This window comes from Nannobrachium achirus (assembly GCF_963921795.1).
Source record: "Nannobrachium achirus genome assembly, chromosome: 18".
NCBI classification, from domain to species: Eukaryota; Metazoa; Chordata; class Actinopteri; order Myctophiformes; family Myctophidae; genus Nannobrachium; species Nannobrachium achirus.
In genome coordinates this window covers 53,723,685-53,738,164 of record NC_137825.1, presented here as the reverse complement: position 1 = coordinate 53,738,164, position 14,480 = coordinate 53,723,685, and the positions used below count along the sequence as shown (strand labels likewise).

Genomic DNA, 14,480 nt, shown 5'->3' with positions numbered 1-14,480 from the left:
GCCTATATATTTTATAAGACACCGCAGACCCTTGAGGTTTTCAGCCTTTTTCATGTCAAGGCCCATTATTTATTCATTATTTATTCTGCATTTGAGACATATTTTGTTATCGTTGGATAGGATTTTGTGCACAATTCCATGCTGTATTGATGTGGTGCCATAGGAGAGATAACAGGTCAATCAATCATCAATCACATACATAAGAATTATTCTACATTCTGTAATTGTGTAGACTTCCTGTAAACTAAAGAGGCGGTGCCATAGTTCTTTTTCTGTTTTGTATGTGTCTATGAAGTTAACATTACTCTAATAGACCACTGGGTGTGGTAATAATGGGCAAATGTGCCTTCCCTGTGTATTTTTGGTTTCTTTCTGAAAGCTGAAGTCCTCTTATTCAAATGGCCTGATCGAAAAACACTGATTTAATGACATCATAAAATTATCCCCTCCCCTTTTACCATCCACCCAACACTGTGGGTGTGGCTAACTTTAGCAGGGGTCACCACCCACCTGACAACCAGGCATACCTAATGAACTGGTGGGTGTGGCCACATAAAAACATAATTTTAACTCTTTCTCTACACCTTTTTGGAAAAAACCTTCCTCCTAGTTTAATCATAATACCCGATAATCATGTTTTAGGGAAGAAAAGAAATCATGGCACGCCATCTTTAAGTAATGCAGATGTTTAACAATAATTTAACTCTTGAGAGCGCAAAATGGTTTCATTTTACACTCTCAAGAATTAAAGATCTATAAGGTTACCAACTCTCCATCATTTAGCTGGAGACCACCTGGAACCCCCTCAAGGACCACTGCTGGTCCCCGGACCACTGGTTGAGAACCGCCGCTTTAGGACATGGCATATAAATCAGACGCCGGCAGCCATCTCGTATATAAGAGGTCCACTTTTATTGTCACAAAACCACAACAGTAACGTACAAAAGCAGCGATCATAGTTCGGTACCGTACACGTGGATTTATTTTCTCACACGAAAGCAGCAACTGTTCCTTTGATGCAACAAAGTCGCATGGCATTTTGCACTGTTTGTCGCTATACTGGTTCTTCGGTATAGGTGATCATTCTTCACAAGTCACAAACAACACGTATCCCACACAGCAAGCAGCACTCTCAGACTCAAGGTACATCAGTTAGTCTATATTATACGATATTTCAAATGTCTTTTCAATAAGTGTTAATAGTGATAATCTTAATTTCTCTGTATGTCGACAGTAAAACGGGGGCCTCGCCGACCGATTTCATACATATTACAAAATCTATTGTACTGTACAATGTTTGTTTACCCTATTATACACACCACGAGTATACACAGAATTATCGACAAGAAAATGAGACCTTGATTAGGCGCAGCGTGCAATTCTTCAGGAATGTATACAGTATGCATGCCGTTTTGGGTTATTTTTTTCTCTCTAAAAAATGTCACAAAAAATCAGTCGATATGATGTCTGGTCTATTTTCTTTTATATACACAATTTTGAACACACGAACAAACGATTTTTCGAACGATCACACATTCAATCGAGAAACTAATGGTCGTTGCAACTCTTTAAGTCCGCATGGCGTACATACTGTAATTTGTGCACTATTGATTATGACAGAGAAGACGGCTACGATGGATAGTCATATAACAGACTGTATCTTTTTTTATATATAGGACGGAGGATCTGTGCTTTTCTGACGTGGTCGTGTGGTGCTAATATATAATAAGTACTTCGGAACCATCTTGAGTACGATATTTACTATGCTTCCATTGTCGTCCAGCCTATCGCTTCTATACATCTCTTTGATTACTGTGACAGGCTGTATTCATGATTTGGTCAATGGCAAAAGCAGGTTGGGACGTAAAAGACATTGTTTAAAAAAAAAAGGAAAGAAATAATTTACAGAATACATGCTTATGAATCCTCTCTTTCAAGTATAAAAATACAAAAAAGTTTGATTATATAAAACATAGATGATGCTTTTCTTTTCTCTTTTTTTATACATGTTAATAAAGTAAATCTCTTCAAACAATTATTAAATGGTCATATATAACACACATACAATATCTCTGAAGTGGTTATACTGTGTACTGTAACAGCTATATTTCAGTTTCTCGTGTGCTGGCTCAAGAACGTACTGTAACACCATTGCATGTGGTCTGTTTTGTGCTGTGAAATATGACGCTCGGAGATTCCGTGTTACAGTCATGATACCTTCCTCCAGGAACATATCAGACAGCAGTCTAACCGTGTTTGTCACAGGTTTTTGTCCTAGAGCTGGCCATTTTGCTATGTTTTGGCAAAATCAGGGCCAACAGTAGTGAACTGTGATATTGGGTCTCGATTCCTTTCGAGAAAAATAGCATCAGTAGCTTCCTACATTGGTGTTGGAGGTGAGATACCAAAATTAAAATAATTTCAGAGAACTTTGGAGAAGGCCTAGCACGGACAGAGAAAAATGCAACCAACGCACAGGTCTTTTTAAAAAAAAGTCTTCCTCAATGGACAGTCACACGGTGACCATTTTGTTCTCGCTTCATACTTCATTAAGTGAGAACAAAAGGGCTGCCGTGTGAATATTGTGAATGTAGAAGGACGATGAAATGGAAGCTTGGAGCTTTTTTTATGTAAACTGATCCTTCGTCATTTTGTGTGAACAACATATCGGGTTCCACAAGTGCATTCATTCGCTTAGTCACCCATGTGTGCAGAGAGAGCATTGTTCAAGGTCTAAGTTGTTCCTTGTGTAGACTACAAGGATCACATTTCAAAAACTGTAAAGGCTCATTTCAAAAGCTAATAGCGACTTTAAGCAAATGGCGGCTACGGCAGATGACAACGGTAACCGGAAATGATCAGCGCTCGATAGATAAACCTGCCTGCCGTCGAGGCCGTCCCTACAACGGCAGAAGCTCCCTTTCCACGTTGTGGCTGCAACGCCTGCTGCGTGGTCGCGTCGCCATGGGAACCAAAGCGTTCAGTAACAGGGGTGGGACCCCGTCGCGGAAGGCTGTTTGCGTAACGATTTTGACCGCTACGGCGATTACGTCACAGCAGCCGCAGTCCCGCCTCGCGAAGCGGTTGTAGAAACGGTCTGCTTAAACTGCCTAATATGTTGAAGATCCCCAGACAATAACGACCCCAGTTATCACTTGAACGGACTCCCTCGAAACAAGACTGTAGAACAAGGGCAAGGTGTGAGAAGAATAACCAAAACAAAAACACTGGCTATGTTCTGAACAAAAAACATTAAAGGGCTCATGACATCAAAGAAATTAAAATATATATTTTTTGTGGCTTTTTTCATGTTTCCTGACCTCAATTACACCCCCAAAAAATTGAACTTTCAACATTCAGTGTTTTTTTTTCTGAAATCTGTAGTTTTTGGAATAATTAGGCTCAGAGAATTTAGTTAATTTTCCTCTGGACGTACGCATCATCATCCAGGGGAGGATGTGGTTGTAGGGGAGGGTGTATCACCTTCGATGTCACCTTCCACTGTGTCTGTACCGTTCCAATGCACCATTTACCATTTAACAGTTCAGTTGGCGTTCACCCTCACCTACGACCACATCCTCCCCTGGATGATGATGCGTACGTCCAGAGGCAAATTAACTCGCAAATGAAGCCACACATTTTTTTTAATGTCATGACCCCTTTAAGAAAAGCAGTTACTGATCCCCCGGTGAAGAGAAAGAATCAGTACGATCGAAGACTAAAGTAGTGCAACAATCGACGCCAACGGATAACCGAAGCCAACAGACACACGCGACGCGAGCACCAAGCAAGCAAAAGATGAGAAAAGATGAGTGGCTGTCACTAGCCTGACTGTACATCGGCGGAGCAGGGTGGGGGTGCGGGGGTGCTGTGATCAGTAGCGCTCTGCGGTCAGGGTTTTGGGACAGGCAATCTGTCCTGATTCAGCTCTTATAATCTCCTAGTGGAGGAAGAGGAGGAGATGGGGGGCAGCAGGGATCTGGGGAGGATCACATAGAGCAGTGGTTCTCAACCTGTGGGTCGGCCCCCAAATGATTTGGTGATTAACTTGATGTGCAACATTGCTTTGTCACTCAACAGTAAACAAACCAGCATAAAGTTTAAGTGTATATAGAGGGTATCTGCACATTTCTAAAGTGCCAATTTGAGGGCTTTTTAATACCTCTAAAATGACAAATTAAACATTGGCCAAATTGTCAAATATTAGAGGCAGAAATTGTGAAAATAGCCGATCTACATGCTCACAACGCCTCGCGTTGCGAGGCGTTGTGAGCACTTAGATCGGCTATTTTCACAAGAAAACCGTGTTATACAAAATGTAATGCCTCAACGAACGCTTAATGCTCGTCAGGGTGGGGGTGGGGGGGTCTCCAGTTAAAATATGATTATTTTGGGGGTTGCAGCCCGAAAAGGTTGAGAACCGCTGGCATAGAGCAGAGCATATCAGGGGCGAGCCAAGAAGGGAGAGCAGCAAGACGGGAGAGCGAGAAGAGGAGGAGAAGAGGACGACAGAGAAGGAGGAGACGATAAAGGGCAAGAGAAGGGAGGAGCAGAGAGAGGAGAGGAGTCTGAAAGCATTCGATTCTTTCTCCTGATTGTTGCTGGCGCGGAATTACATGGCGCATATCGGCCGTTCCAATCGAACCGTCCAATCCAAACCCTCATTTTCAGCTTATCTGTAAGTGTGTCTGTGTTGCACTGACCACCGCACCTCGCTGGCCCGAGACCCCTGGGTGCCGCTAAAAAGAACGTTTACTTGTATGGAGCATCAGAAAAGACGCTCTCTTACGCTCTCTGGAGTCACAGAGGTAGCTTTAAAGGAGTAGTTCACCCCCGAAATTACTTTTTCTCTATTGATTACTCATGCCATAGAGACTCGAGTTTAATAATATTTTTTTGTATGTGTCGCATTCCTCAGACAAAAATTTGATTATAGTAAATTTACCCCCATTCATTCCGGATGGGGACCCGAATGCATGGCCCTGAATGGGGACCCAAATGCATGGCACTGGATGGGGAAACTGTCATGTTTACTATAATCAATTTTTTGTCTTAGGAATGCGACAAAAAACAAAAGATATTATTGAACTCAAGTCTCCATGGCGTGAGTAATCAATAGGAAAAAAAGGCATTTTGGGGGTGAACTACTCCTTTAAGAGCCAGACAAGACAAAATAAACGGAGAGAATGTGGACATTCCCTCAGTCCTGACAACCATTGCCAATGACCAGCCTTGCGCTTACGCCAACACGGGATTTTCCCTCTGATTACACACTCACGGGCCACACACTGCTCCCAATGGTTTGCTCTTCCAAAAGCCCAATGAGGCAAAAAAGGGCCAAACGAGTTACGTTCACTAAAGACTAACGACACACAGACCTCCCACTCAAGTGGAGGGGCGAGCCTTTGACTGGTGCCAAGTGAAACTGGCTGGACTGTTGGAAGATTTAGATGCAGCAACCAGCCTGTGTTCCTCACGTGATCGATGTGTCTGGGCTGCACCCTTGGGAAGCCTACTGTAGACAGTCCAGAGTGAGTTATGGCATAGAGGGCTGCTGGAAGATTACAGTATAAGCTTGCTTCTCTATAACCACGATGAGCACCGGACATGTTACTTTACAGGCACATGAACACATAGACATCAAAGGGGGCTTGAGCCCCTGCCCTTTTATCCGTCTGTAAAAAAAGTGTCCTCTCCAGACCATGAATGCAGTTTTTTACTATGGTGAAAGAAATGCAAATGCCCCTCTTTCAATGCCATACCTGAGGGCAGCATTCAAGAGAATTGCCTTGTCCAAACTCTCCTGAACTTTGAATGCAGCATCCTATGTTGAAAGAACTGCCCTCTCTGTGTAGAAATCAAGCATCGAAAATAGCCGACCTCCAAGCTCACAACGTGGTGAGCTTGGAGGTCGGCTATTTTCGATGCTGGATTTCTACACAGAGAGGGCAGAGCTTGAAGGTCTGCTATATTCGATATTTTCACCAAAAGTCCCTTTTAGAAATTTCAGCCCCTGCCTCTCTAACATTCTCTGCACATCCCTGTTACTTTACAAAGCCAAGGGTAGGATCCAGTAGCCTGGCATTAGCCAGACTGATAGCGTGGATTCCCTCACACTTTCTATATGAATGAAATTGGTTTAAGAAGTACATTTTTTTTTCTTTCCCTGTAGCCAAGGTAAGGCAGCTGCCATACCTTGCCATACCCAATTGACGCCTCTGCTTTCGGCACCTCCGCGCAGCCAATCACAAGCTTCCGCTGCCTTAACCCAGTTGCTTTTTTGATACGCTCGGACTGAAAGACCTGCAAAAAACACTCTCCCGCTCCCAGTAGTGCTCGTACCGACCACATATAACTGGGTTACAGAGAAGGATGCACGGGAGGGGAAGGGTCTGAGCAAGGGCATTCACGAATAGTGGTTTTTAGTATTCGAATTATTCGACCTCAAAGTATTCGAATAGTTGAATATTCGACAGGACTGGCCAAACTGTAAAATATTAAGTAAGCAAGAGGCGAACATTGTGAAAATAGCCGATCTACATGCTCACGCCTTGCGTTGCGAGGCGTTGTGAGCATGTAGATCAGCTATTTTCACAATATTTATCTGCGGAACCGAGTCACATTAAATGTAATACCTACAATTCCAAGTGCTTGTCAGGGTGGGGGTCCCCAGTTCAAATATGTTTATTTTGGGGGTCACGGCCTAAAAAGGTTTGAGAACCCCTGGTATAGAGCATTAACAAATTCATCCACCATGGGCATTGACAGCTCATTCTTATGACTTCCTATCTAGCCAAGCTTTATAAACTATATCTTTTTTTTAAAGAGAAAACAATAAAAAAAGTGAATATTCGACTTTGTTGAACAACGTCGAATAGTGACTTTGATATTCGAATATTCGAATATTGGAATATTTGGTGAATGCCCTAGTTTGAGGTCTGACTTCGGCAACGAGACAAATGGGAGCGAGAGAACAGTCCCTCGTGGCACGATGCCCCTCCAAGCCTGCGGGGCAAGCTGGCATAAACATCTGCGGCACTCCAGGTTCCTGTCAGGAACACTAGGAGCGCCAGGAGGAGACAGGTGCACCACCCAATCGTCGTTGTCGGGCGGAAACCTCGTATCTCCAAGTTTCAAATTGCTATGTTCTTTTGCAAAGTAAAGCCCTGCTTCATCGTACAAGGCCGTCGCACAAAAGTAGTGAAAACAGCAGATCTACAAGCACACAACGCCTCGCACCGCGAGGCGTTGTGTGCTTGTGGCTCGGCTGTTTTCACTAGTTTGAATCATTTTTAAAATGAAAAATGCAAAACGAACGGTTTGGACATACAAGGTTTTCACCCGACAACGACACAATGCTCTCTCGGGATTTAGAGGCATAAAGTGCAACGCTCGCATTTCTGCAGCAAAAAAAAAAAAAAAAAAAAAAAGCAGCATTACATTCCAGTTTCCATCGGGCAACACATACTTAATGTACCGTAATCATACTGTATGCCGGAGTCAAATTCTACACGCACGCGGAGAGACGCTGCACTACTTCGGTTTGTCTCGATACAGGTGATGTGAAATGGACTGTATTCACTTATGAGTAAAGAGTGAGCTTATAGTATATATTAATTGGTATATTGAATTGCAACTATTTTATAAATGTCGAAGCTTTTGCACATAAATATATATTTATATATATATAACGCCGTTATGTGTCGGAGCGAAATGTGTGCAGCTAATTCTTTGCATTGCACACAATCTCCACTGGGTTTCATTTGACCTATATTGTAGTGTGATGATAACACGAAGGCATTCATGTCCACTGAAGTCAACCAACTCCAAAATAAGACCTCTGCCATACTATTTGAATGTAAAAAATAAATAGAAAATGTCATTTTGTGTCAATCACAGACAACAAACTACAGTGCGTTGTGTACAGGAAGATACCTATTAATACATATTGATTCATGAATGCTACGGCTACCATACTTGGATTATGATAACGTCATACCAGGGCCACGTCAAGCACCGTGTCACCGCTCCAAAGTATGAAGGAAGCCATCGGTTTGTACAAAAAACATAAAATTATATCGGTTGCAGTTTTCTATGAAAATGTGAGCGACTCCGATCGCAACCTCAGCAGGCCTGTTCACAGTGAAGAAAAACAACAAGAGGTACACAAAACTGTTGCATAATAATGCAACCTTTCATAAATACCAATACTTTTGGTATATTTCTGGGGCAGTGTAGTTATTGGCAGATGGCATATGGAGGTCAGGCATAGCCATATAGGCCTACTATAGCAGTGGTTCTCAACGGGACCCCCAGGGTGGGGGGGTCCCCAAATTATTTTAGCGGGTCCCCAGATGATTAGCTTAATGTGCAACATTATTTCTCACTCAACAGTAAACAAACCAAGTTTAAGTAGAGCGTATCTGCACATTTCTAAAGTGACAATATAAGGACTTTTTAATACCTCTAAAATTAGAAATTAAACATTGGACAAATTGTCAAATATTAGAGGCAGAAATTGTGAAAATAGCTGATCTACATGCTCACAACGCCTCGCGTTGCGAGGCGTTGTAAGCATGTAGATTGCTATTTTTGGCCAAAGTTCTCAGAATATGGACCTCCCAAAAAAAGCTAGTGGTTAAAGAAAAAAAGTTTCTATCACACAAAGATTTTGAGGACCCCCTGTAGTGACTCTGAGGACCCCCTAGGGGTCCCTGACCCCCTGTTGAAGACCCCTGGGGTAAAGTAATAATACAGTAATGTATCATTAGTAACTAGTTACTAATAATACTAACTAGTTACTATAAATAGTAATAGTAAATAGTAACTAGTTACTGCCCAACACTGGTTATGGACTCCGTTTCCAGCAAAAGAGGGAACCCCGGGCTGTATGTAGCGCTAACTAATGGAAAGTATATCGACACAGGCAGAACTGAGAGAGCGGATTGAGGCTTGAATGGCTCAGGTGCTTTCTAACCTAGCAGGATGTGGGGCTGGGCTGCGTTATCTCCCACCCCACCGTTGGGAATTTGCAGAAAAGCTCCCCTTAGAAGATTGCGGGCCAATGGCGGGTCAAGCCTACTCCTCGCCGCGTGCCAGCGTTAGCTCGAGGAGTGTGCGGGAGCAGATAAGATGGCGGAGGGGGTGGGGTGAGCGAGCGAGCGTGTGTGTGTGTGTGTGTGTGTGTGTGTGTGTGTGTGTGTGTGTGTGGATGGGGGTCACATCCTAGAGGATAGCTTCTCCGTTCTCAATGCAAGTAGCCTGCTAGCAAAACCCACGCGGTCACTGCGGTTCAGTGGTGGGCAATCCCGTTCATTTCAGCGAACGGATCGTTCCGTTCGCTGTAATGATCGGTTCTAGCGATTCGTTCGCGTTCGCTGTTCGAAGCGCGAACAGCCCACCCTCACGTCCTGTGTGCCGGGGGCTATTAACACCTTCTAAGCCAAGGGGGGCCCCTTAATGTTAAAACCGTACTATATCGCACATCCCCCCAGGGACTCTCAGCCAGGCCGTCTATTCCCGGACTTTGTCTTTAAAACCGGAATAAAAGCTTTTGATCCGAAAATCGGCGATCGTCTAACCTTCCCTAGTCACCACTCGTGCACTGATGGCTCATGCAGACCGTGCATGAAGCAGAGGTGACGTCAGCGCCTCTCCTTCTCCAAGGCACCTTCCACCCATCCGTTTACTGTCTACACACTCGAGCTCCTCCTGCAGCCATGCTTGGGGCTATGCTAGCGAAACTTTTCAGTTCTGTTCTTCAGTCACACATGGACTATTTGCGGGGACATTTACGTGAAAGGATCGCGCACGCGAAATGCACGGGGACATCGACGATCGGCCAAAACCCCCATTCTATCCCAACGGAGATCGAGAAAATCATGGTGAGTTACTGGCCTGGGGGGAAAAAAAAAAAGAAAAAACAGCGGCGCTGTTCAAGATGGAGGGGCTGCGGGGTCATGTTTATAAACATAATATTATGTCTCAGATCACAATACAATAATAGAAATTTCACGGCTAATCTACCAACCACCATTCTATTTCGGACTGCAACGTGTTAAGGGGGAGGGGACGAAAATGAACGAAAGCGTGAACGTAACAGTTTAAGGAAATGAACGAATCGTTCACGATTCATTCTTGTGATTCGTTCTCATGAGCGAATCACTCATGAACGACACACCACTACTGCAGTTGCCCTCTACCATCTGGTATCTTTCGTCATTGGTTTTTGTCATATTCCAGTACAATTATTATTACATTTTCTTATACTTTACATCAGGGGTCTTCAATGTTTTCAGGCCAAGGATCCCTTAGTTGAGAGATAGATGAAGCAGGGACCCCCACAGCCTCTTCATAGATTCCATATAGTTTCATTGTTTGACAGCACAATCATCAGTGTATTTTGGATTCAAGTCAATGTGTGTTTTCAGATATTTAACCACTTGAACCGTCAATACTTAATAAAGTTGACCTTTCACTCTGTACTTAGTCTGCTCTTTTTCCCATCTACACCAAAGCTCTCTACAAATAGCTGATCTACAAGCTCACAACGTCTCGCAGCGCGAGGCGTTGTGAGCTTGCAGATCTGCTATTTCTGTCTAAAGTTCTCAGAATATGGACGCTAGGGTTCAAGTGGTTATTATAAAAAAGGAGAACAAAAAGTTTCTCTCACTCAAAGATTTGGAGGACCCCCTCTAGTAACTCTGAGGACCCCCTAGGGGTCCCGGACCCGCTGTCGAAGACCCATGCTTTATAACATTCTTCTTTTTGGATTGTCGTCTTTGTTTTCTTTCGCTTCTAATTTGTCCTCATCACGCGTGACAAACGCGAGGCAGCGGTTTTCAGTGAACCGAAACGAACATCCGCTCCGTCGTTTCAGCGCTTCCCATGGAGAAGCAACTCTGTACTACTCTGTGACCTTTGAAGTTGTTTCTTCACCTTCATGGTGTTGTATAATGTGCCGTTAAATGCAGCCCTAAGCAGTCTCGCGTAATGGGCTGGCATCTCAGCGGTGGCTATACAGCGTTGATAACAGTAGCTCAATACTGCCCGTCACCTTAAGTGACTGAAATACTATCCGAGCAGTCACTCCGCTGGAATACTGCCTGGCAACCTTGGGGACGGAAAGGACAAGTGCTGCGAACGGGACGGTAAATAGTAGTGATTTGACGGATGGAATGAGAGAGGAGAGGAGTGGAACGGAAGAAAACGGATGTTTGGAGGATTATCTGTTTAGTGGAAGAAGGTCACCGGTTTGAGATGCGAAATTTAGGGATGGGCCGATATGCGATATTATCGTTTATCGTGATAAAAAAAAACACTCGCGATAATCGTGTCGTGGAGATTTTATTTATCGTGAAATCGTCCTCCGTCATGCACTGGGATCAATTCACCTTTTATTTGCCGTGCTTCATATCCGGCACCACTTAAACCCTCTATAATTGGTAAAAGGTACTTATAATATACGTACTTGATTTTCACTCTCTTTTTTTCACTCTCTATCAAATGTCTTTGCCAAAAAAATGCCGATCTACAAGCTCACAACGCATCACAACGTGACGCGTTGTGAGCTTGCAGATCGGCTATTTTTTGGCAAATGTTCCACCCCAGGATAACGGATTTTGATTATCGCGATGATATCGTAAACCGCGATTTCTTTTGTCACAATAATCGTGATATGAAATGTTCATATCGTCCCATCCCTAGTTGAAATTGTTCCATGGCATTATCGAAGACAACGTGAACACACCGGAGGTTAAGAATGACCTGTATAGGAGTAAGGTATTATCATTACAGCTAAGTTAATCAGTCACAAGCACCACCAAAAACCTTCCCCCCCCCCAGAACAAAAACGAGAAACACCAACATACGACAAAGAAACCTAATTTTCTAAGCAAGGTACTTTTAGATCCAGTAACTCAAATGTCAGAAACACGCCGTCAAACAAGGAGACTGTTCCAACGAGATCAGGCCTCCCTGCCTCTTCTTGTATATTAGCTCCGCGTCGACGTTTTCTTGACCTCCGTGTATGTCCCGACCTCTGAAGAGAGACTCCTGCGGCAGGGACATGCTGCGCCCCTGATTCAGCCCGGGAAAAAGAGTTGGAGAGGCCCTCATTGCGCGCTATAGAGAGAGATCTCTCTCTATAGCGCTGCTGCTACTCAAAGATTTGCCATTTCAGATCATGACAAGTGACAAGCCAGTGGGCCAATTACTGTACATGAGTTATATTTCGTCGTTGTCGGGTGGAAACCTTGTATGTCCAAAACCGTTTTTTTGTATTTATCATTTTAGAAATGATTTAAACTAGTGAAAACAGCCGATCTACAAGCACACAACGCCTCGCACCGCGAGGCGTTGTGTGCTTGTAGATCTGCTGTTTTCACTACTTTTGTGCAACGGCCTTATATGATGAAGCAGGGCTTTGCTTTGCGAAAAAATGTATACATTTGAAACTTTGAGATACGAGGTTTCTGCCCGACAACGACGAAATATAACTCATGTACAGTAATTGATGTACTTTGTTGGGTTAGGGTTAGACGATGTACTTTGTTGGCTGCCCAGCCCCCAAAATGGAACGAAGGCCGACATTTTATTTTAATTTTCTTTCCTAATGGCCGGCCTGAACCAGCCGGGAAATGAACCGGCCGTTCGGGAGTTGTCCCGCTTTTCCCAATGGCCAGCACGTCCCTGTCCTGTGGAGTTGGGTGCCGCAGAGGAGCGGTGCATCGTGGGGGATGTAGTCCGGTCTGGACGCCAATAAGGTCAAGAGGCGGCGGCTTCCTCTAGAAGTGGAACACCTGCTGCTGGCCCTGTATCTTAGGGAAGTCCTCTCTCTGCTTGCGGTTCTTAGGCCTCTCCAGGCTGCCCTGCTGGAGGTGTTTGAGCCTGGCCGCCACCGTGGGCTGGGGTCCTTTGACCGGGCCGGGGGAGTTGCTGGCACTCTGCGGAGGGATCGAGAGAAAACAAGAGATGACTTGGTGGAATTTGAAAGAGCTATTTTCACGCTAATGGAAGGATGAGACGATAATCGAATCGTGGAGATTTAATTTATCGTGAAATCGTCCCCCGTCAGGCACTGGGATCAATTGGACCTTTTCATTTACCGAGCTGCCTATCCGGTACCATTTCAACTCTCTATTGGTAAAACATACTAATATACGTACTTGATAAAGTCTTTTTTTTTTCACTCTCAACCAAATCTCTTTGCCAAAAAAAAAGATCACAATGTGTCGCAACCAGAGTTCGAGTTATGTGGGAGCCAGTGGGGTCTTAGCTCCCATAGTTTTATTTTTATTTTTTATGTTCCATTGGAAGAATTTATATTATTTATGTTAACTAGATATACTAAATAAACATGTTAGACAGTAAGACTGAACAATGACATCACACCGTTTAATCCTACTATTCATTTTATTATTATAAATCAGGCGCATTTAATGTGGGGTGTGAGTCTTCCTTTACCGTCCGGGTTATAACACACTCGCTGCAATGGTTCCTACCTTTCCCCCAGGGCCGAGGAGGCCCTGGATGCAGACCTACCCAGCTGCGTGGTCTCGCCATGGCCTGGGCATAGGCTAAGCTAGGAACCACTGCATCGAGTCTTTGCACTTCTAGCCACGGCCCGGACGGCAAAGGAAGGCGGACACGCCGGACAGCAACAAAACAACCAAACAAAACAACGCTGTCTTAGCAAGACTGTAGCCTTAGTGTGCCTGTGCCCGTGACAATGTTTTTTTTAGTAAATAAATATGAACCCGACCCGCCTTGTTTTGAGAAAGAAAAATACCCATTTTAGCCGACTTTATGCTACCAGAACGGGAACTTTTGGCTGGATGGCTCAGAGCTCAGATCATCAGATGGAGGAATTGGGAACTGGAGGCTGAGCAATAATGGTGAGTTAATATGAACAGAAAAGACTGCCTGGAGTTGTCAACATAGCCAATGTGAAGCCCGAATTAATATTGTGAAAGGAAAAATATGATTTAATATAGGAAATACCCGTTTTAGCCGACTTTATATCCGCGAAATACCCGATTTAATATGATTTAATATAGGAAAGTACCCGTTTTAGGCGACTTTATATCCGCAATTACCCGATCGGCGGCGAAAGGCCCCCAGAGCTATGGGAGCCCTATTCTGGCGGCGCCGAAAGGTATAACTCGATCACTGGTCGCAACGCAACGCATTTTGAGCTTGTAGATCTGCAATTTTTTGGCAAATGCTCCGCCCCAGGATAATGGATGTATTATCGCGATAATATCGTAAATCGTGATTTCTTTGGTCACAATAATCGTGACATGACATTTTCATATCGTCCCATCCCTAATGGAAGGTAGTCGTCTCAGCAATATCTTGTATAACTGTCTACCTAAACGTATTCTTGCCTGTTTTTTTTTCTTTTTCTTCAACTGGGTAATCATGGAGAACTACACATATGCCACTAACAATTTCAGCAGCCGATATCATCTCGCATTAAC

The 14,480-nt window shown here is 44.0% G+C and overlaps 1 protein-coding gene across 1 annotated transcript in view; it reads right to left on the bottom strand.

The window, feature by feature from the left end:
• Positions 1 to 12,785: 12,785 nt before the first annotated feature.
• The window catches only part of LOC308303657 (SRC kinase signaling inhibitor 1-like), a gene marked incomplete at its 3' end in the record, with an annotated part of 158,834 nt that continues 157,139 nt past the window's right edge, over positions 12,786 to 14,480 (bottom strand). Inside the window, exon 22 of the mRNA XM_080748102.1 lies at positions 12,786 to 12,944. Within this exon, the coding sequence (XP_080604228.1) occupies positions 12,786 to 12,944 (159 nt within the window). The remainder of the gene's footprint in view (positions 12,945 to 14,480) is intronic.